Source organism: Salmo salar, chromosome 14 (assembly GCF_965601325.2).
Source record: "Salmo salar chromosome 14, fSalSal1, whole genome shotgun sequence".
NCBI classification, from domain to species: domain Eukaryota; kingdom Metazoa; phylum Chordata; class Actinopteri; order Salmoniformes; family Salmonidae; genus Salmo; species Salmo salar.
In genome coordinates, this window is record NC_138304.1 from 100,646,892 (window position 1) to 100,669,663 (window position 22,772).

Sequence of the window (22,772 nt, forward strand, 5' to 3'; positions counted from 1 at the left end):
GAGGAAGAAAAGGAATAGAAAGAAGAGGAAGAGGGAGGGGAGGAGGAAATTAAGAGATGACACATATGAGGGGGGAGAGAGATCGAGGGAGGAGACAGAGAGAACATAAAACAACCAGTGAGGGCGAGATACTGGTCATGGTGGAGGAGAGACAATGAAATGAGTAGGAGGAGGAGAGACAATGAAATGAGTAGGAGGAGGAGAGACAATGAAATGAGTAGGAGGAGGAGAGACAATGAAATGAGTAGGAGGAGGAGAGACAATGAAATGAGGAGGAGAGACAATGAAATGAGGAGGAGGAGGAGAGACAATGAAATGAGGAGGAGGAGGAGAGACAATTAAATGAGTAGGAGGAGGAGAGACAATGAAATGAGTAGGAGGAGGAGAGACGAGGAGGAGAGACAATGAAATGAGGAGGAGGAGGAGAGACAATGAAATGAGGAGGAGGAGGAGAGACATGAGTAAAGGAGTAGGAGGAGGAGAGACAATGAAATGAGTAGGAGGAGGAGAGACAATGAAATGAGAGGAGGAGGAGAGACAATGAAATGAGTAGGAGGAGGAGAGACAATGAAATGAGAGGAGGAGGAGAGACAATGAAATGAGGAGGAGGAGGAGAGACAATGAAATGAGTAGGAGGAGGAGAGACAATGAAATGAGGAGGAGGAGGAGAGACAATGAAATGAGTAGGAGGAGGAGAGACAATGAAATGAGGAGGAGGAGGAGAGACAATGAAATGAGGAGGAGGAGGAGAGACAATGAAATGAGTAGGAGGAGGAGAGACAATGAAATGAGTAGGAGGAGGAGAGACAATGAAATGAGTAGGAGGAGGAGAGACAATGAAATGAGTAGGAGGAGGAGAGACAATGAAATGAGTAGGAGGAGGAGAGACAATGAAATGAGGAGGAGGAGAGACAATGAAATGAGTAGGAGGAGGAGAGACAATGAAATGAGTAGGAGGAGGAGAGACAATGAAATGAGTAGGAGGAGGAGAGACAATGAAATGAGTAGGAGGAGGAGAGACAATGAAATGAGTAGGAGGAGGAGAGACAATGAAATGAGTAGGAGGAGGAGAGACAATGAAATGAGTAGGAGGAGGAGAGACAATGAAATGAGTAGGAGGAGAGACAATGAAATGAGGAGGAGGAGGAGAGACAATGAAATGAGTAGGAGGAGGAGAGACAATGAATTGAGTAGGAGGAGGAGAGACAATGAAATGAGGAGGAGGAGGAGAGACAATGAAATGAGGAGAAGGAGGAGAGACAATGAAATGAGTAGGAGGAGGAGGAGGAGGAGAGACAATGAAATGAGTAGGAGTAGGAGAGACAATGAAATGAGTAGGAGGAGGAGAGACAATGAAATGAGTAGGAGGAGGAGAGACAATGAAATGAGTAGGAGGAGGAGAGACAATGAAATGAGTAGGAGGAGGAGAGACAATGAAATGAGGAGGAGGAGGAGGAGGAAGAGAGACAATGAAATGAGGAGGAGGAGAGACAATGAAATGAGTAGGAGGAGGAGAGACAATGAAATGAGGAGGAGGAGGAGGAGGAGGAGAGACAATGAAATGAGGAGGAGGAGGAGAGACAATGAAATGAGGAGGAGGAGGAGAGACAATGAAATGAGTAGGAGGAGGAGGAGGAGGAGAGACAATGAAATGAGTAGGAGGAGGAGAGACAATGAAATGAGTAGAAGGAGGAGAGACAATGAAATGAGTAGGAGGAGGAGAGACAATGAAATGAGTAGGAGGAGGAGAGACAATGAAATGAGTAGGAGGAGGAGAGACAATGAAATGAGTAGGAGGAGGAGAGACAATGAAATGAGTAGGAGGAGGAGAGACAATGAAATGAGGAGGAGGAGGAGAGACAATGAAATGAGGAGGAGGAGGAGGAGGAGGAGAGACAATGAAATGAGGAGGAGGAGGAGAGACAATGAAATGAGTAGGAGGAGGAGAGACAATGAAATGAGGAGGAGGAGGAGGAGAGACAATGAAATGGGGGAGGAGGGAGCGAGGAGGAGGAGGAGAGACAATGAAATGAGGAGGAGGAGGAGAGACAATGAAATGAGGAGGAGGAGGAGAGACAATGAAATGAGGAGGAGGAGGAGAGACAATGAAATGAGGAGGAGAGACAATGAAATGAGGAGGAGGAGGAGAGACAATGAAATGAGTAGGAGGAGGAGAGACAATGAAATGAGTAGGAGGAGGAGAGACAATGAAATGAGGAGGAGGAGGAGAGACAATGAAATGAGTAGGAGGAGGAGAGACAATGAAATGAGTAGGAGGAGGAGAGACAATGAAATGAGGAGGAGGAGGAGGAGGAGGGGGAGGAGGAGGAGGAGGAGGAGGGGGAGGAGGAGGAGGAGGAGGAGGGGGAGGAGGAGGAGGAGGAGGAGGAGGAGGGGGAGGAGGAGGAGGAGGAGGAGGAGGTCAGTTCTTTGTTGTTGTTGTCGCTGTTTGTTTTGTGGTTGTTTGCGTGTTTTGTTTTTTGTCCTTCAGTCTCTCATCACTACGTCAAGACACCACCATCATCATCATCACCATCATCATCACAGAGTCATGCAGCTTCACTACTATCGGGTCAAACCCAGCCATGCGATTTGATTGGCAGATCAAAGCAGGAAGACAAAGCTGGCAGCAGCCAATCATGGAGCGGAGGCAGTGGTGAGGGGGCGGGGTTTGGGAAAGATTAGGGTCTGTGGCCTGGAAGTAGACACCTATAAAGGTAAGTCGCAGCGGCTGCGGGGCCGGGGGCGAGAGAGCGTAGTCCTGTGGGTGAAGATAGCCAGCTGATTCTCTTGCCTTGCTTCAGGTCACGGCCACACAGACTCCATACAGCAGCCATACACAGCGTCCATACAGCAGCCATACACAGACTCCATACAGCAGCCATACACAGCGTCCATACAGCTGCCATACACAGCGTCCATACAGCTGCCATACACAGACTCCATACAGCAGACATACACAGACTCCATACAACAGCCATACACAGTGTCCATACAGCAGCCATACACAGCGTCCATACAGCAGCCATACACAGACTCCATACAGCAGCCATACACAGCGTCCATACAGCAGCCATACACAGACTCCATACAGCAGCCATACACAGACTCCATACAGCAGCCATACACAGCGTCCATACAGCAGCCATACACAGCGTCCATACAGCAGCCATACACAGCGTCCATACAGCAGCCATACACAGCGTCTCCATACAGCAGCCATACACAGCGTCCATACAGCAGCCATACACAGCGTCCATACAGCTGCCATACAGCCATACACAGCGTCCATACAGCAGCCATACACAGACTCCATACAGCAGCCATACACAGCGTCCATACAGCTGCCATACACAGCGTCCATACAGCAGTCCATACACAGCGTCCATACAGCAGCCATACACAGCGTCTCCATACAGCAGCCATACACAGCGTCCATACAGCAGCCATACACAGCGTCCATACCGCCAGCTAATGTTCTCTTACTGCAGCTCAGCCCAACACAGCTCAGCCCAACACAGCTCAGCTCAGCCCAGCATATTCCAGCCCCTGTACGGCCAGTAAGGACTGAATTAGAGTACCTTTATCTCTGATACCCCACCAACTACTCTGTATGCATGTGATACGGAGGCCGTCCTCACCTGCACACACACACACACACACACACACACACACACACACACACACACACACACACACACACACACACACACACACACACACACACACACACACACACGCACACACACACACACACACACACAGAAAGAGACTCCAAGAGCATGTCCACTGTACACACTGAGATCCACAAACACAGAGAAACTGATGAACACTTGATGAAACTGAAACATTAATTTCTACTGACTATAACCCTGAACACAGTACATCCTTAGGGAATGAAAAATCCTCTATATCTCTCTACCAACTATGAGGAAACGAAATATAAAACGTATTCCAAATGAACACAGCACCCCTGTAATGTGGGTAATCTGACTACCATTCTCTAGAAACTGGACATTGACTTGTGTCAAAAACAGCAACTGAGATGATTGCATGGTCTAGATTAGTGACTAGACATTGATTTGTGGTAAAAAAACTAAAACTGAATGACATGAGAAAACACCACAGTAAACGCTACTGGGACTAATGACTAATGTGCAATCCAAAGTAACAATTAGAAAACAACAAAGCACTAAAATTTGCTCAAAGAAAGTCAAAACATCTTCAATTGAAAATGAAAGCACATGAACAGAACCTTCCTTATGGGTAAACTTGTGCCAGCAAATGTAAAAAGAGAGAGTCAAAAGTACCATATTTCACTTCAAAACATCCTATTGTTGTCAGGAATCCTGGTGGTGCTATGAATGGGACTAGAGAGAATAAAGGCCTCTGTCTGTCTGAGTACCATGGGCTGCTATGTCTCTCTGTTCTGTACCAAGACTGCTTGTTCTGTTGTTCTGTTGACTCTACTGAAATATAATCATCTCTAGAAGGGCCTTTGAGCCCTTAACCGTGGCAATTTGACTAGTAAACTCATTGGTACACTCGCCAGGTCACCCATTTTGGCATTATTGACTTGAATGGGAAGGCCCGTTCTATTCATTTTAGTTCTGTTGGTTTGGACTCACCCCGTCAGTGCCTGGCTGCAGCTGTCCGTTGATGCTGGCCGTACGGAAAGGTGAGTGGGTGGACAGGCGTTTGTCCCACTCGCTCTGCCGCGGCTCTGGAACAGACTCCATGAAGCTTCTCTTCAGCTCACTGATACTGGTGTGGTGACGCATGATCTCTGCCTGGGTCTTATCCAGGTCCTGGGAGGAGGGAGAGGGGGGAGGGACAGAGAGTAGAACGGGTAGAGAGAGGAGGGATGGACAGAGAGGGGGGAGGGAGAGTAGGAAGGGTGGAGAGATGTGGGAGGGACAGGGGAGGGAGGGACAGGGGAGGGAGGGCGAGACAGAGCGGTATGGGATGAGCGAGAAAGAGAGAGAGTGGGAGGTGGACAGAGGGTATGGCGGGGAGAGGAGGGAGAGAAAGAGAGAGAAAGGAGGGGTGGAGATTGGGAGGGTGAGAAAGAAAAAGAGAGACAGGGAGCAGAGGAGAAGTGCATGATAGATAAAGTAGAGACGGGGGATAGTTTAAGAGGATAAGGGGAAGGCAGAAAGAGATAGCAAGGAAGGGCGAAAGGGTGAAGCCCCCAGATAGGAAGGGGGGAGGGGGAAGAATGTCATTATTTGAGGTAGTGACTGGTAATGACACATTTACAAGTTTAGCAGAATGCAACATGATTGATGATTTGCTTACAATATCAAACAAAATGCAGTTGGAAGTTGGAACAGGCCTGCCCCTCTCAAAGAGGACAAACAACATGACAACAGACTAACAGGTCTTAGTCCATCCAGACCACATGATGTCCTATAGACAAACAACATGACAACAGACTAACAGGTCTTAGTCCATCCAGACCACATGATGTCCTATAGACAAACAACATGACAACAGACTAACAGGTCTTAGTCCATCCAGACCACATGATGTCCTATAGACAAACAACATGACAACAGACTAACAGGTCTTAGTCCATCCAGACCACATGATGTCCTATAGACAAACAACATGACAACAGACTAACAGGTCTTAGTCCATCCAGACCACATGATGTCCTATAGACAAACAACATGACAACAACAGACTAACAGGTCTTAGTCCATCCAGACCACATGATGTCCTATAGACAAACAACATGACAACAGACTAACAGGTCTTAGTCCATCCAGACCACATGATGTCCTATAGACAAACAACATGACAACAGACTAACAGGTCTTAGTCCATCCAGATCACATGATGTCCTATAGACAAACAACATGACAACAGACTAACAGGTCTTAGTCCATCCAGACCACATGATGTCCTATAGACAAACAACATGACAACAGACTAACAGGTCTTAGTCCATCCAGACCACATGATGTCCTATAGACAAACAACATGACAACAGACTAACAGGTCTTAGTCCATCCAGACCACATGATGTCCTATAGACAAACAACATGACAACAGACTAACAGGTCTTAGTCCATCCAGACCACATGATGTCCTATAGACAAACAACATGACAACAGACTAACAGGTCTTAGTCCATCCAGACCACATGATGTCCTATAGACAAACAACATGACAACAGACTAACAGGTCTTAGTCCATCCAGACCACATGATGTCCTATAGACAAACAACATGACAACAGACTAACAGGTCTTAGTCCATCCAGACCACATGATGTCCTATAGACAAACAACATGACAACAACAGACTAACAGGTCTTAGTCCATCCAGACCACATGATGTCCTATAGACAAACAACATGACAACAACAGACTAACAGGTCTTAGTCCATCCAGACCACATGATGTCCTATAGACAAACAACATGACAACAGACTAACAGGTCTTAGTCCATCCAGACCACATGATGTCCTATAGACAAACAACATGACAACAGACTAACAGGTCTTAGTCCATCCAGACCACATGATGTCCTATAGACAAACAACATGACAACAGACTAACAGGTCTTAGTCCATCCAGACCACATGATGTCCTATAGACAAACAACATGACAACAGACTAACAGGTCTTAGTCCATCCAGACCACATGATGTCCTATAGACAAACAACATGACAACAGACTAACAGGTCTTAGTCCATCCAGACCACATGATGTCCTATAGACAAACAACATGACAACAGACTAACAGGTCTTAGTCCATCCAGACCACATGATGTCCTATAGACAAACAACATGACAACAACAGACTAACAGGTCTTAGTCCATCCAGACCACATGATGTCCTATAGACAAACAACATGACAACAGACTAACAGGTCTTAGTCCATCCAGACCACATGATGTCCTATAGACAAACAACATGACAACAGACTAACAGGTCTTAGTCCATCCAGATCACATGATGTCCTATAGACAAACAACATGACAACAGACTAACAGGTCTTAGTCCATCCAGACCACATGATGTCCTATAGACAAACAACATGACAACAACAGACTAACAGGTCTTAGTCCATCCAGACCACATGATGTCCTATAGACAAACAACATGACAACAGACTAACAGGTCTTAGTCCATCCAGACCACATGATGTCCTATAGACAAACAACATGACAACAGACTAACAGGTCTTAGTCCATCCAGACCACATGATGTCCTATAGACAAACAACATGACAACAGACTAACAGGTCTTAGTCCATCCAGACCACATGATGTCCTATAGACAAACAACATGACAACAGACTAACAGGTCTTAGTCCATCCAGACCACATGATGTCCTATAGACAAACAACATGACAACAGACTAACAGGTCTTAGTCCATCCAGACCACATGATGTCCTATAGACAAACAACATGACAACAGACTAACAGGTCTTAGTCCATCCAGACCACATGATGTCCTATAGACAAACAACATGACAACAGACTAACAGGTCTTAGTCCATCCAGACCACATGATGTCCTATAGACAAACAACATGACAACAGACTAACAGGTCTTAGTCCATCCAGACCACATGATGTCCTATAGACAAACAACATGACAACAGACTAACAGGTCTTAGTCCATCCAGACCACATGATGTCCTATAGACAAACAACATGACAACAGACTAACAGGTCTTAGTCCATCCAGACCACATGATGTCCTATAGACAAACAACATGACAACAGACTAACAGGTCTTAGTCCATCCAGACCACATGATGTCCTATAGACAAACAACATGACAACAGACTAACAGGTCTTAGTCCATCCAGACCACATGATGTCCTATAGACAAACAACATGACAACAGACTAACAGGTCTTAGTCCATCCAGACCACATGATGTCCTATAGACAAACAACATGACAACAGACTAACAGGTCTTAGTCCATCCAGACCACATGATGTCCTATAGACAAACAACATGACAACAGACTAACAGGTCTTAGTCCATCCAGACCACATGATGTCCTATTGACAAACAACAGACTGTCCTGTGTTCTCTCCACTCTGTTCCCTCCTACATAGATTGAACTTTAGACGATCCATCTCTGTCTAGTATCCGTGCCAATCCATACCCATGGTGCAGAAGGTGATTGAGTAATTTACCATTACCAATCAACCACATGTTGGGATCGTGATCAGAGAGATCAAATACAACACCTATTAGATTAGATTCTCCTGGTTAATGACTATTCATAAACCACATCTGTTCTGAAGAGAATCTGCATCCCCTAGGATCTTAATTTGATCATTATTTTGTTGCTGAGAACTTTCCTGCATAGCAGGAAAAGAAAACTTGTAGGTTTAAAAAGGCGTCTTAAAGTTGGTAATTTCCACTTAAAAATGTCAGACTTGATTTGCCGTAAAACATTTTTGATCAACACGTACAAAAAAAAAAGTCCATTAATTATAATCCACATCATAATTCACATATCCTGTTGCTGAAGCATTATTTTCCAGCTGTTGCAAACGGGCTCAAATTAAGATCCTACATCTGTATATAGAGCACAGCTTTAGACCAGGGTACATAGGGAGTCCCATAGGGCTCTGGTCAAAAGAAGTGCACTATATAGGGAATATCATGCCATTTGAAACGGAGCCAGAGAGTAGAAAGGAGCTCTGAGAGGTAGACTATGGGGAGAACATTGAAGTGTCATATTTCACTACAGAGCATCGGTGTGGCTCCCTGCCAGTGAACTGGTCCCATGGTAACTGAAGCATCGGTGTGGCTCCCTGCCAGTGAACTGGTCCCATGGTAACTGAAGCATCGGTGTGGCTCCCTGCCAGTGAACTGGTCCCATGGTAACTGAAGCATCGGTGTGGCTCCCTGCCAGTGAACTGGTCCCATGGTAACTGAAGCATCGGTGTGGCTCCCTGCCAGTGAACTGGTCCCATGGTAACTGAAGCATCGGTGTGGCTCCCTGCCAGTGAACTGGTCCCATGGTAACTGAAGCATCGGTGTGGCTCCCTGCCAGTGAACTGGTCCCATGGTAACTAAAGCATTGGTGTGGCTCCCTGCCAGTGAACTGGTCCCATGGTAACTGAAGCATCGGTGTGGCTCCCTGCCAGTGAACTGGTCCCATGGTAACTGAAGCATCGGTGTGGCTCCCTGCCAGTGAACTGGTCCCATGGTAACTGAAGCATCGGTGTGGCTCCCTGCCAGTGAACTGGTCCCATGGTAACTGAAGCATCGGTGTGGCTCCCTGCCAGTGAACTGGTCCCATGGTAACTGAAGCCTAAAACTTTTATCTGTCTGACTCAACCTGCTCTACATACAGTGCATTCGGAAAGTATTCAGACCCCTTGACTTTTTCAACATTTTGTTACGTTACAGTCTTATTCTAAAATGTATTAAATTAGTTGTTTTCCTCATTCAATCTACACACAATAGCCCATAACGAAAAAGCGAAAACAGGTTTAGACATTTTTGCAGAAATACTTTATTTACATAAGTATTCAGACCCTTTGCTATGAGACTCGAAATTGAGCTCAGGTGCATTCTGTTTCCATTGATCATCCTTGAGATGTTTCTACAACTTGATTGGAGTCCACCTGTGGTAAATTCAATTGATTGGACATGATTTGGAAAGGCACACACCTGTCTATATAAGGTCCCACAGTTGACAATGCATGTCAGAGCAAAAACCAAGCCATGAGGTAGAAGGACTTGTCCGTAGAACTCAGAGACAGGATTGTGTCGAGGCACAGATCTGGGGAAGGGTACCAAAAAATATCTGCAGCATTGAAGGGCCCCAAGAACACAGTGGTCTCCATCATTCTTAAATGGAAGAAGTTTGGAACCACCAAGACTCTTCCTAGAGCTGACCGCCCGGCCAAACTGAGCAATCAGGGTAGAAGGGCCTTGGTCAGGGAGGTGACCAAGAACCCGATGGTCACTCTAACAGAGCTTCAAAGTTCCTCTGTGGAGATGGGAGAACCTTCCAGAAGGACAACCATCTCTGCAGCACTACACCAACCAGGCCTTTATGGTAGAGTGGCCAGACGGATGCCAGACGGATGCCACATGACAGCCCGCTTGGAGTTTGCCAAAAGGCACCTAAAGTACTCAGACCATCAGAAACAAGATTCTCTGGTCTGATGAAACCAAGATTGAACTCTTCAGCCTGAATGCCAAGCGTCATGTCTGGAGGAAACCTGGCACCATTGAGGGAAACATGAACAGAGCAAAGTACAGAGAGATCCTTGATGAAAATCTGCTCCAGAGCGCTCAGGACCTCAGACTGGGTCGAATGTTCACCTTCCAACAGAACATCGACCCTAAGCACACAGCCAAGACAACGCAGGAGTGGCTTCGGGACAAGTCTCAGAATGTCCTTGAGTGGCCCAGACAGAGCCCGGACTTGAACCCAATCGAACATCTCCGGAGAGATCTGATAATAGCTGTGCAGCGACGCTCTCCATCTAACCTGACAGAGCTTGAGAGGATCTGCAGAGAAGAATGAGAGAAACTCCCCAAATACAGCTGTGCCAAGCTTGTAGCGTCATACCCAAGAAGACTCAAGGCTGTAATCGCTGCCAAAGGTGCTTCAACAACATACTGAGTAAAGGGGTCTGAATACTTATGTAAAATGTGATATTTCATTTAAAAACTTTTTTTTTTTATATATATATACATTTGCAAACAAAAGGAGAACTGACTCACCAGAACTAAAGCACTAACGTTACCGAACAATAACAACACTCAACTGATGCCTCTGCAACGCCACAAAAGAGAGACTGAGTCTGCAGTGGTACAGTAGACACATTCATCCATTACCCAAGCGACTAGTGCTTTTTGAGGTCGGTTTGTTTTCAGTAAGATTATTATAAAATGGTTTTCGATTGCAATAATTCTTTTTAGACATTAAATGCACTGCATTATGTGGGTTGAATGATGTAACACAGAATAAAACAATACAAGTCCCATGATGGTAGTGACTGTCCCATCACTTGCGCATCACTTATTAACCAACATTACTTTTATAAAAATATTTCAGTTGTTGTTTATATTACATATGTTTTATTTGATGACTTTATTATTTCATTCCAAGTCATCATCTCATCTCTATAATGTTGGGTTCTAACGTCACTATCTTAGACCTTACTGATCTTTTATTTATTTAACCTTTATTTCACTAGGCAGTTGATTATCTTACATGTATAATAAACTCAGCAAAAAGAGAAAAGTCCCTTTTTCATGACCCTGTCTTTCAAAGATAATTCGTAAAAATCCAAATAACTTCACAGATCTTCATTGTAAAGGGTTTAAACACTGTTTCCCATGCTTGTTCAATGAACCATAAACAATTAATGAACATACAGACGATAGGCAATTAAGGTCACAGTTATGAAAACTTAGGACACTAAAGAGGCCTTTCTACTGACTCTGAAAAAAACCAAAAGAAAGATGCCCAGGGTCCCTGCTCATCTGCGTGAACGTGCCTTAGGCATGCTGAGCTTGTTGTCATTGCAGGCAATCTCAACGCTGTGCGTTACAGGGAAGACATCCTCCTCCCTCATGTGGTACCCTTCCTGCAGGCTCATCCTGACATGACCCTCCAGCTTGACAATGCCACCAGCCATACTGCTCGTGCTGTGTGTGATTTCCTGCAAGACAGGAATGTCAGTGTTCTGCCATGGCCAGCGAAGAGCCCGGATCTCAATCCAATTGAGCACGTCTGGGACCTGTTGGATCGGAGGGTGAGGGCTAGGGCCATTCCCCCAAGAAATGTCCGGAAACTTGCAGGTGCCTTGGTGGAAGATTGGGGTAACATCTCACAGCAAGAACTGGCAAATCTGGTGCAGCCCATGAGGAGGAGATGCACTGCATTACTTAATGCAGCTGGTGGCCACACCAGATACTGACTGTTACTTTTGATTTGACCCCCCCTTTGTTCAGGGATACATTATTCAATTTCTGTTAGTCACATGTCTGTGGAACTTGTTCATTTTATGTCTCCGTTGTTGAATCTTGTTATGTTCATACAAATATTTACACATGTTAAGTTTGTTGAAAATAAACGCAGTTGACAGTGAGAGGACGTTTCTTTTTTTTGCTGTTAATTGAAATGCATTCCAGGTGACTACCTCATGAAGCTGGTTGAGAGAATGCCAAGATTGTGCAAAGCTGTCATCAAGACAAAGGGTGGCTATTTGAAGAATCTCAAATATAAAATATATTTTGATTTGCTTAACACTTTTTTGGTTACTACATGATTCCATGTGTGCTATTTCATAGTTTTGATGTCTTCACTATTATTCTACAATGTAGAAAATAGTAAAAATAAAGAAAGACCCCGGAATGAGTAGGTGTTCTAAAACTTTTGACCGGTAGTGTGTTGGCCCTCTGATCGGTATTGTAATCGGAACAACGTAGTCCTTTTTGAACAGACTACGGTTGATGTATCTATTTGACAAGCATTCTGAACAATAGAAATAAAGCATTTCATTGTTTACCACAGAAACTCTACTGTGGCAATTTACCGGACACTTTGTATGAATGGAAAGTAATGTTGGTGTAGCCTACTGTTATTATCTCATTTGTTTCCTATTTATTTTGTCCAACAGTGTCTGATATGGTCATTTCTTACCAAGATCGGGGGTTAAACCTTCAGGCTCTGATCAGTCCCTACACCCAAAGAAGGGCACTGCGTTCATCCACCTCTGGCCTGCTGGCCCCCCTACCTCTGAGGAAGCACAGTTCCCGCTCAGCCCAGTCAAAACTGTTCGCTGCTCTGGCACCCCAATGGTGGAACAAGCTCCCTCACGACGCCAGGACAGCGGAGTCAATCACCACCTTCCAGAGACACCTGAAACCCCACCTCTTTAAGGAATACCTGGGATAGGATTAAGTAATCCTTCTAACCCCCCCCCCCTTCCACTGGATATCATAAGGTGAATGCACCAATTTGTAAGTCGCTTTGGATAAGAGCGTCTGCTAAATGACGTAAATGTTAAATATCCCTGGACCGTCCATATTTGACTGTCCATATTTGACTGTCCATATTTGACTGTCCATATTTGCCAGCAGACCTAACCGCTACATCACCCCAGGCCTCGATTGAACTACATTTTGACATTAGGATACACTTGGCACTTGTATGTCGAAGCCATAGTGGAGACCAATATTTACAACTACAGTTGTTGATCCATTTCTGTACATCTGAATGTAGCAGTGATAGTGTCTAGGTCTATAGCGTTTGAGAGAAAATTATTTTGATAGCAACCCCCCGATCCCAATGACTTGACTGCCCCCGCATGGTCAGAAAGAGAACATCTCTTTTCAGAGAATCACAAGATACATTTTTTTTATTTAATGATACAGCAGGATAATTCTCAGCGGCAAAAGAGTGATCAAGTTAAGGTCCAACTTCTGTATATAATGTATTATAAACTGGGTGGTTCGAGCGCTGAATGCTGATTGGCTGACAGCCGTGGTATATCAGACTGTATACCATGGGTATGACAAAACACTTATTCTTACTGCTCTAATTACGTTGGTAACCAGTATATAATAGCAATAATGAACCACAGGGGTTTGTGGTATATGGCCAATATACCACGGCTAAGGGCTGTATGCAAGCACTTCTTGTTGCGTCGTACTTTAAGAACAGCCCTTAGTCGTGGTATATTGGCCATATACCACAGCCTCTCGGGCTCTATTGCTTTTAATTATACAATACATTGATCATCTTTGCCAAATGGAGAGAGACAGATTTACCCTTTGACCCTAGGTGACCATTTCACTGGTGGTAGTATGGTATGCATGAGGGGTGAGTGTGAGTAGGAGTCCTCTTATGCACACAACCTGGGAGTTCTCACAGCACACACACACACACACACACACACACACACACACACACACACACACACACACACACACACACACACACACACACTCCCAGAAATGTGCCTGAGGATACTTAGTCCTGAGCCAGTCAACAGTTATTATTGTGATGATAATCATGAATCAAAGACATGGTTGTGTCCTAAACGACACCCTATTCTCTATATCAGGGGTATTCAACTCTGACCCTACGAGGTCCACAGCCTGCTGGTTTTCTGTTCTACTTCATACGTAATTGTACCCACCTGGTGTCCCAGGTCTAAATCAGTCCCTGATTAGAGGGGAACAATGACAGAAATTCAGTGGAACTGGCTTCCAGGTCCAGAGTTGAGTTTGAAGGCTCTATATGGTACACTAATTTAGACCACAGTCCTACGGGCCCTGGTCAGTCCTACGGGCCCTGGTACCTGGTCAGTCCTACGGGCCCTGGTACCTGGTCAGTCCTACGGGCCCTGGTACCTGGTCAGTCCTATGGGCCCTGGTACCTGGTCAGTCATATGGGCCCTGGTCAGTCCTACGGGCCCTGGTACCTGGTCAGTCCTATGGGCCCTGGTACCTGGTCAGTTCTACGGACCCTGGTCAGTCCTACAGGCCCTGGTCAGTCCTACGGGCCCTGGTACTTGGTCAGTCCTACGGGCCCTGGTCAGTCCTACGGGCCCTGGTACCTGGTCAGTTCTATGGACCCTGGTCAGTCCTACGGGCCCTGGTCAGTCCTATGGGCCCTGGTACCTGGTCAGTCCTATGGACACTGGTACCTGGTCAGTCCTACGGGCCCTGGTCAGTCCTACGGGCCCTGGTACCTGGTCAGTCCTATGGGCCCTGGTCAGTCCTACGGGCCCTGGTACCTGGTCAGTCCTACGGGCCCTGGTCAAAAGTAGTGCACTATGTTGGTTATAGGGTACCTTTTGGGACACAGCCAAGGTCAAAGGTCAACAGAGAGATGAGAGTCATTTGGTTATGGTTAGATACAGGAACAGCACGATGAGTGAGACAGGCTGTGTCCCAAACGGCATCCTATTCCCTATATAGTGCACTACATTTGACCAGGTCCCACAGGTCTCTTAGTTAAAAGTAGTGAACTATGTAGGGAATAGGGTGACAGAGAGGTACAGTACAATACAGTGAAGGTTATGTTGTTAAGGAGGTCCAGGTCTCTCACAATGAGAATGACAACAGAGGGCAGCATCATTAACGTGTCACTGAGAATGAAAATATATGACTGGGAAAGTCTATCAATCAAAACTGGCCTCCGTCACCAACAAGCTGATGAAGAACAGCCGAACTCATCCAACATCATTCCTATTGGGAACACTTTCCCGTTAGGACCATACCGATGGTCGTTACAGAAAATCTACATTTGACGACCATTGCTGACGACAATAACATTTGGAAAACAGCATCCAAAACCGCAAGTAATTATCGACTAGAAGGTGCAACAACAACAACAACAACAAAAAGATTTGACAAGCAGGCTGAAATCAAAGAGGGATAGGGCATGCTGGGTAGACGGTGACCACTGATATTCAGTCTTAAAGACCAAACTGGTGCACCCTTTTAAGACTCAATGCCTATAGCTTTTAAATAATACTGGACTATGATAGTGATAGTTGAAACATTCCCAATCATATATAAAACAACTGTGGATAACAAACAAAACGACCCACTGGGCACACACTGGTTGAATCAACGTTGTTTCCACCTCATTTCAATGAAGCGTGGAACCAAACGTAGACTCCACGTTGAATTGATGCCTGTGCCCAGTAGGGAAGATGCTGAGATCAAAACAATGTCAAAGTAAAGTGAGTACTTGCATTCGAAGAAAACAGGAAAAGAGTGCATGCCAAGCCATTAGGGTTCAGCTGAAAACAGGGTGGGTGTAGAAATGAAAAAAAAGAGAGAATAGAAGAGTCGGAGTCAAGACAAAAAAAAATAAAACAGGCAAGTGAACACAACTCCCATGCAGAGACAGAGTATGCAGAAAACAAACAGTCAAAGTGAACACAACTCCCATGCAGAGACAGAGCATGCAGAAACAAACAGTCAAAGTGAACACAACTCCCATGCAGAGAGAGAGCATGCAGAAAACAAACAGTCAAAGTGAACACAACTCCCATGCAGAGACAGAGCATGCAGAAACAAACAGTCAAAGTGAACACAACTCCCATGCAGAGACAGAGCATGCAGAAACAAACAGTCAAAGTGAACACAACTCCCATGCAGAGACAGAGCATGCAGAAAACAAACAGTCAAAGTGAACACAACTCCCATGCAGAGAGAGCATGCAGAAAACAAACAGTCAAAGTGAACACAACTCCCATGCAGAGAGAGAGCATGCAGAAACAAACAGTCAAAGTGAACACAACTCCCATGCAGAGAGAGAGCATGCAGAAACAAACAGTCAAAGTGAACACAACTTCCATGCAGAGAGAGAGCATGCATAAACAGTCAATGAGAAAGTAAGATGTATTCTAGAGTGTGATACAAACCTCCAACATTAAATTGCTATGCCTGATATAAATAGTTTCACCCTCAAGTTTCTTAGCTCTTTTCTGAAAAACGAAAAAAAATAAAAATAGAAAAAAAAACAGGAACAAGTTGGTCTCCAGAAAGATGTGGAATTGCAATTCTTCATTCTCGTAAAAAAAAAATTAAATTACTTTTACTGTTTGACTTGCAAGCGATTGCTTCCGCTAAGGGTGCATTTGTTCCTGAATGTGGGAGAAGTGGGTGATGGATCAAATCATAGATGCTATGGGAAGTGCATTGAGACAGAGTGCAAGGGGTGAGTGCAAAGGTCAAGGGGTGATGGTGGTCACCAGTGGAGACCGTGGGGTGGTACACAGCTACCAAAATCTGGTGGGTTTCTGTATTTCCGGACTAACTGTGAGAGAGAATCAAAATGTTGACAGATAAATCCACCATATACCTCCAGTACATGCTGTGGCTGAGTAGGAGTAGTAGTGCATTATCATTGTGCATTATCAGTTGTTATGCATTACCCAAAGCACCATTCACTGCCTTATTTCATTGGCTCTTCCTAAGGCGGCAGACAAGTGCAGCTGAGGGCTTTCCTCATTATACTGTCTCGAGCACAGGCATGGTCAATCCAGGTTCATTCACTTAACAGGCACCTCATTCATTTGGTTTATCTCTCTAGTTTCTCTAGTTCTACTTGGTGAAGAACTATGTCCATAACAGTAGAGCTTTATGTATTGCCTCTGCATGAGGTAACAGCAAGGCTGATATTGTTGGATAAATAGCCTCCGCTTATTGGTTTCAAAACAAATGGTAGTAAATAGAGGGGGAAAAACACATTTTCTTTCTCCGAAACTGTCCAAAGAAGTCTTTGATCAGTGTTAAGTCATTAAGAAAAGGAACTCCACAGCCAAACAGCGCTCTCTTGTATAACGACATTGTACAGTAGATATACAAGGCTGGAGGACAGAGAAAAAAAACAATCAAAAAAACAACATTATGAACAAACAAAATGGTTTGTATTTTTTTCTCTTTTGCAATAGAAATTGTTTCAAATAAAGGGAGAGATGCGAGGATGAGGATTGTGACTCATGCGAAACACTGAGGGTATGTCCCAAATGGCACCCTATTCCCTATAGGCTCTGGTCAAAAGTAGTGCACTACATAGGGAGCCATTTGGGACACAGATTAACTGTAGACAGATATCTAACCTTCCTCACTCGCACCGTCTCCGTGTCGGTTCTCTCTCGGGACGAATGCTGCTGACCCCCCCAGATGAGGGAAGAGAGAGGCAGAAACAGTAAGGTTAGAGCCCCATGAGTCTGTTTCAAACCCTTCTTCAAATCAATACTTTAGTCTGACAGACATTTGCTAGAACACAAATCTAATTTAACAACCCCAACCACATGTATCAATATTTTAGAGGTACACACATATGATAATATATAAAAAAAAACATGTGAAACATGTGTCTCATGTTGCGGATCCCCCCTACGTATCAATGTTTTATTAGTTTAGTCAGACACACATACAGTAACATCACGCGTCTCATGTTTGAACCCACTTCCTGTATCAATAGTTAAGTCAGACACACAACGAGCTGTATAAGGCCATAAGCAAACAAGAAAATGCTCATCCAGAGGCGGCACTCCTAGTGGCCGGGGACTTTAATGCAGGGAAACTTAAATCCGTTTTATCTCATTTCTACCAGCATGTTAAATGTGCAACCAGAGGAAAACTCTATACCACCTTAACTCCACACAGAGACCCGTACAAACCTCTCCCTCGCCCTCCATTTGGCAAATCTGATTGCTGCTTACAAGCAAAAACTAAAGCAGGAAGTACCTGTGACTCGCTCAATACGGAAGTGGTCAGATGACACAGATGCTAAGCTACAGGACTGTTTTGCTATCACAGACTGGAAAATGTTCCAGGACTCATCCGATGGCATTGAGGAGTATACCACCTCAGTCACTGGCTTCATCAACAAGTGCATCGATGACGTTGTCCCCACAATGCCCGTACGTACATACACCAACAAGTAACCATGGATTACAGGCAACATCCTCACTGAGCTAAAGGGTAGAGCTGCCGCTTTCAAAGAGCGGGACTCTAACGCTTATAAGATATCTCGCTATGCCCTTAGATGAACCATCAAACAGGCAAAGCGTAAATACAGGACTCAAATTGAATCCTACTACACCGGCTTCAACGCTCGTTGGAGCACCAGCATGAGAGCCCCAGCTGTTCCAGATGACTGTGTGATCACGCTGTAGCCGATGTGAGTCAGACCTTTAAACAGGTCAACATTCACAAGGCCGCAGTGCCAGACGGATCACCAGGACCTGTACTCCGAGCATGCGATGACCAACTGGCAAGTGTCTTCACTGACATTTTCAACCACCGACCATTTTCAACGTTGTCCGGGTTTGGCCGGTGTAGGTCGTCATTGTAAATAAGAATTTGTTCTTAACTGACTTGCCTAGTTAAATAAATGTTCAAAAACTATCCCTGGCCGAGTCTGTAATACCTAGCAGACCACCATAGTCCCTGTGCCCAAGAACACCAAGGTAACCTGACTAAATGACTACGGACCCATAGCACTCACGTCTGTAGCCATGAAATGCTGGTCATGGCTCACATCAATACCATCATCCGAGAAACCCTAGACCCAGTCCAATTTGCATACCGCCCCAACATATCCACAGATGACACAATCTCTATTGCACTCCACACTGCCCTTTCCCACCTGGACAAAAGGAACACTTATGTGAGAATGCTATTCATTGACTACAGCTCAGCGTTCATCATCAAGCTAAGGACCCTGGGACTAAACACCTCCCTCTGCAACTGGATCCTGGACTTCTTGACGTGCCACCCCCAGGTGGTGAGGGTAGGTAGCAACACATCTGCCACGCTGATCCTCAACACGGAAGCCCCTCAGGGGTGCATGCTTAGTCCCCTCCTGTACTCCCTGTTCACCCACGACTACAAGGCCAAGCACGACTCCAACACCATCATTAAGTTTGCAGACAACACAACAGTGGTAGGCCTGATCACCAACAACGATGAGACGGCCTATAGGGTGGAGATCAGAGACCTGGCAGTGTGGTTCCAGGACAACAACCTCTCCCTCAATGTGATCAAGACAAAGGAAATAATCGTGGACTACAGGAAAAGGAGCACGCCCCCATTCTCATCAACGGGGCTGTAGTGGAGCAGGTTGAGGACGTCAAGTTCCTTGGTGTCCACATCACCAACAAACTATCATGGTCCAAACACCAAGACAGTCGTGAACAGGGCACGACAACGCCTATTCCCCCTCAGTAAACTGAAAAGATTTGGCATGGGTCCTCAGATCCTCAAAACGTTCTACAGCTGCACCATCGAGAGCATCCTGACTGGTTGCATCACCGCCTGGTATGGCAATTCCTCGGCCTCCGACCGCAAGACGCTACAGAAGGTAGTGTGTACGGCCCAGTACATCACTGGGGCCAAGCTTCCTGCCATTCAGGACCTCTATACCAGGCGGTGTCAGAGGAAGGACTATTTGTATTGACCCTCCCCCCTTGCTATTCGCTGTTTACCCCTACCTACATTTACATATTACCTCAATTACCCCGAATAACCTGTACCCCTGCACATTGACTCGGTAACGGTATCCCCTATTGTTATTGTTATTTTAGGTCTTTTATTTTTTACTTTAGTTTATTTAGTAAATATATTTCTTAATTTTTCTTTAAAACTGCATTGTTGGTTAAGGGCTTGTGAGTAAGCATTTCACTGTTGTATTTGGCGCATGTGACAAATAACATTTGATTTGATACAGTAATGACATAAGTCTCATTTTTTAACCCACTCCACGTATCATTAGTTTAGTCAGACTACACATACAGTAGAGAGACTCACAGCTGTCGTGAGTCTGGCATGTGAGACTACACATACAGTAGAGAGACTCACAGCTGCCGTGAGTCTGGCATGTGAGACTACACATACAGTAGAGAGACTCACAGCTGCCGTGAGTCTGGCATGTGAGACTACACATACAGTAGAGAGACTCACAGCTGCCGTGAGTCTGGCATGTGAGACTACACATACAGTAGAGAGACTCACAGCTGTCGTGAGTCTGGCATGTGAGACTACACATACAGTAGAGAGACTCACAGCTGTCGTGAGTCTGGCATGTGAGACTACACATACAGTAGAGAGACTCACAGCTGCCGTGAGTCTGGCATGCGACACTACACATACAGTAGAGAGACTCACAGCTGCCGTGAGTCTGGCATGCGACACTACACATACAGTAGAGAGACTCACAGCTGTCGTGAGTCTGGCATGCGACACTACACATACAGTAGAGAGACTCACAGCTGTCGTGAGTCTGGCATGCGAGACTACACATACAGTAGAGAGACTCACAGCTGTCGTGAGTCTGGCATGCGACACTACACATACAGTAGAGAGACTCACAGCTGCCGTGAGTCTGGCATGCGAGACTACACATACAGTAGAGAGACTCACAGCTGCCGTGAGTCTGGCATGTGACACTACACATACAGTAGAGAGACTCACAGCTGCCGTGAGTCTGGCATGCGACACTACACATACAGTAGAGAGACTCACAGCTGCCGTGAGTCTGGCATGCGAGACTACACATACAGTAGAGAGACTCACAGCTGTCGTGAGTCTGGCATGCGACACTACACATACAGTAGAGAGACTCACAGCTGTCGTGAGTCTGGCATGTGAGACTACACATACAGTAGAGAGACTCACAGCTGTCGTGAGTCTGGCATGTGAGACTACACATACAGTAGAGAGACTCACAGCTGCCGTGAGTCTGGCATGTGAGACTACACATACAGTAGAGAGACTAACAGCTGTCGTGAGTCTGGCATGTGAGACTACACATACAGTAGAGAGACTCACAGCTGTCGTGAGTCTGGCATGCGACACTACACATACAGTAGAGAGACTCACAGCTGTCGTGAGTCTGGCATGTGAGACTACACATACAGTAGAGAGACTCACAGCTGTCGTGAGTCTGGCATGTGAGACTACACATACAGTAGTAATACTAATGTTATGGTTGTAACCCTCCACACAGACACAAACACACAGATAGATGTTAAAACCCCAGCCATCGGTATTTTAGACAGACAGACAGACAGACAGACAGACAGACAGACAGACAGACAGACAGACAGACAGACAGACGTTAAAACCCCAGCCATCGGTATTATAGACAGACAGTACTAATGTCTCTTAGTATTATAACCCTCCTCATGTATATATTAGTCAGACTCATACAGTTGGTATGTGTCTAATGTTAAAACCACAGCCCCAAGTACTCATATATTAGTCACATTCATACAGTTGATACACGCGTCTCATGCTGTGCTAGCTAGGCGTCGATAAGGCCACAAACCTGGCTCTTTCTCTCTCGCTCTGTCCCGTTGGTGGTGGCGGTGACTGCAGGGCCATGATGCCTGCTCCTCCTGGCTCCCTCCCTCTGCAGTGGTGGCATATCACACAGACAGCTCAGAGCTCACGCACTACAGTGGTCTGCCAACAGGGCAGCGCTGCTACGCTCTAACTGGAGCACGGGTTATAGGTACACCCAAATGATGTCTATGGATACGCCTCCCATTAATAAACCTCTGTTAAACAGTGATACTCTATGAAGCTTATATACATGTGAACTGCTGTCTTGCATTTCAATTTGTTGTTAGCAATTCTGTCATCCTCGTGTAATCAACCTGGTTCAGTGAGTGACCAATTAAATACTGTACACTGTGTTCTGTAGTACTGCTGATAGAAATGACATCATCATGCAGTGAGACAGTATCCTGTTACATCTCAAGAGAGTTGCAGTGTGTCCTGGCCTGATTCTGTGAGTGTATGTATGTGTGTAATACCTTGAACTCTGGTGTGGACTGTGGTCTGGAGCTCTGTGTCTTGGAGACTTCTGCCACCCTGCTCTCCACCTTGGCCTCTTCCTTGGTTTTCCTCTCTGCTGAACGGGACTGGCGAGCCGTGGGGGTGGAGGCTTCTCGCCGCTCACCGCGGGGCAGGCCCGAGGTCACAGGGGACGGTGCGACATCCCCGGGAGAGATGGGGGACATGATGGGAGCACTGACAGGACGAGTGCTCTTGTCTGGAGTGGACACCATGGCTGTAAGGGGACGGGAGGAGTGGAGGGAGGGAGAGGAGAGTTTAGTTCACACTCAACATAATAAAATACTCCCCCCCCCACACACACACACACACACACACACACACACACACACACACACACACACACACACACACACACACACCTCATAAGGCAGTTACTTGTGCGACCACCAGGGTGCAGCGCAATTACATAGACTTGAGGCTGTACCGGTGG

The 22,772-nt window shown here is 45.6% G+C and overlaps 1 protein-coding gene across 7 annotated transcripts in view; it reads right to left on the reverse strand.

The window, feature by feature from the left end:
- Positions 1 to 22,772, reverse strand: part of epb41a (erythrocyte membrane protein band 4.1a) — a 113,000-nt gene that overhangs the window by 25,867 nt on the left and 64,361 nt on the right. For 4 of the 7 annotated variants that reach the window (XM_082961344.1, XM_082961346.1, XM_082961345.1 and 1 more), the window contains 4 exons: positions 22,300 to 22,556; positions 21,810 to 21,893; positions 17,593 to 17,640; positions 4,629 to 4,808 (listed from right to left, as the gene is read on the reverse strand). In XM_082961344.1, coding sequence (XP_082817470.1) covers positions 4,629 to 4,808; positions 17,593 to 17,640; positions 21,810 to 21,893; positions 22,300 to 22,556 — 569 coding nt within the window. Of the gene's footprint in view, positions 1 to 4,628; positions 4,809 to 13,969; positions 16,456 to 17,592; positions 17,641 to 21,809; positions 21,894 to 22,299; positions 22,557 to 22,772 lie in introns of those variants that run through there. The other 3 variants (XM_082961349.1, XM_082961347.1, XM_082961348.1) reach the window with 3 other exon arrangements.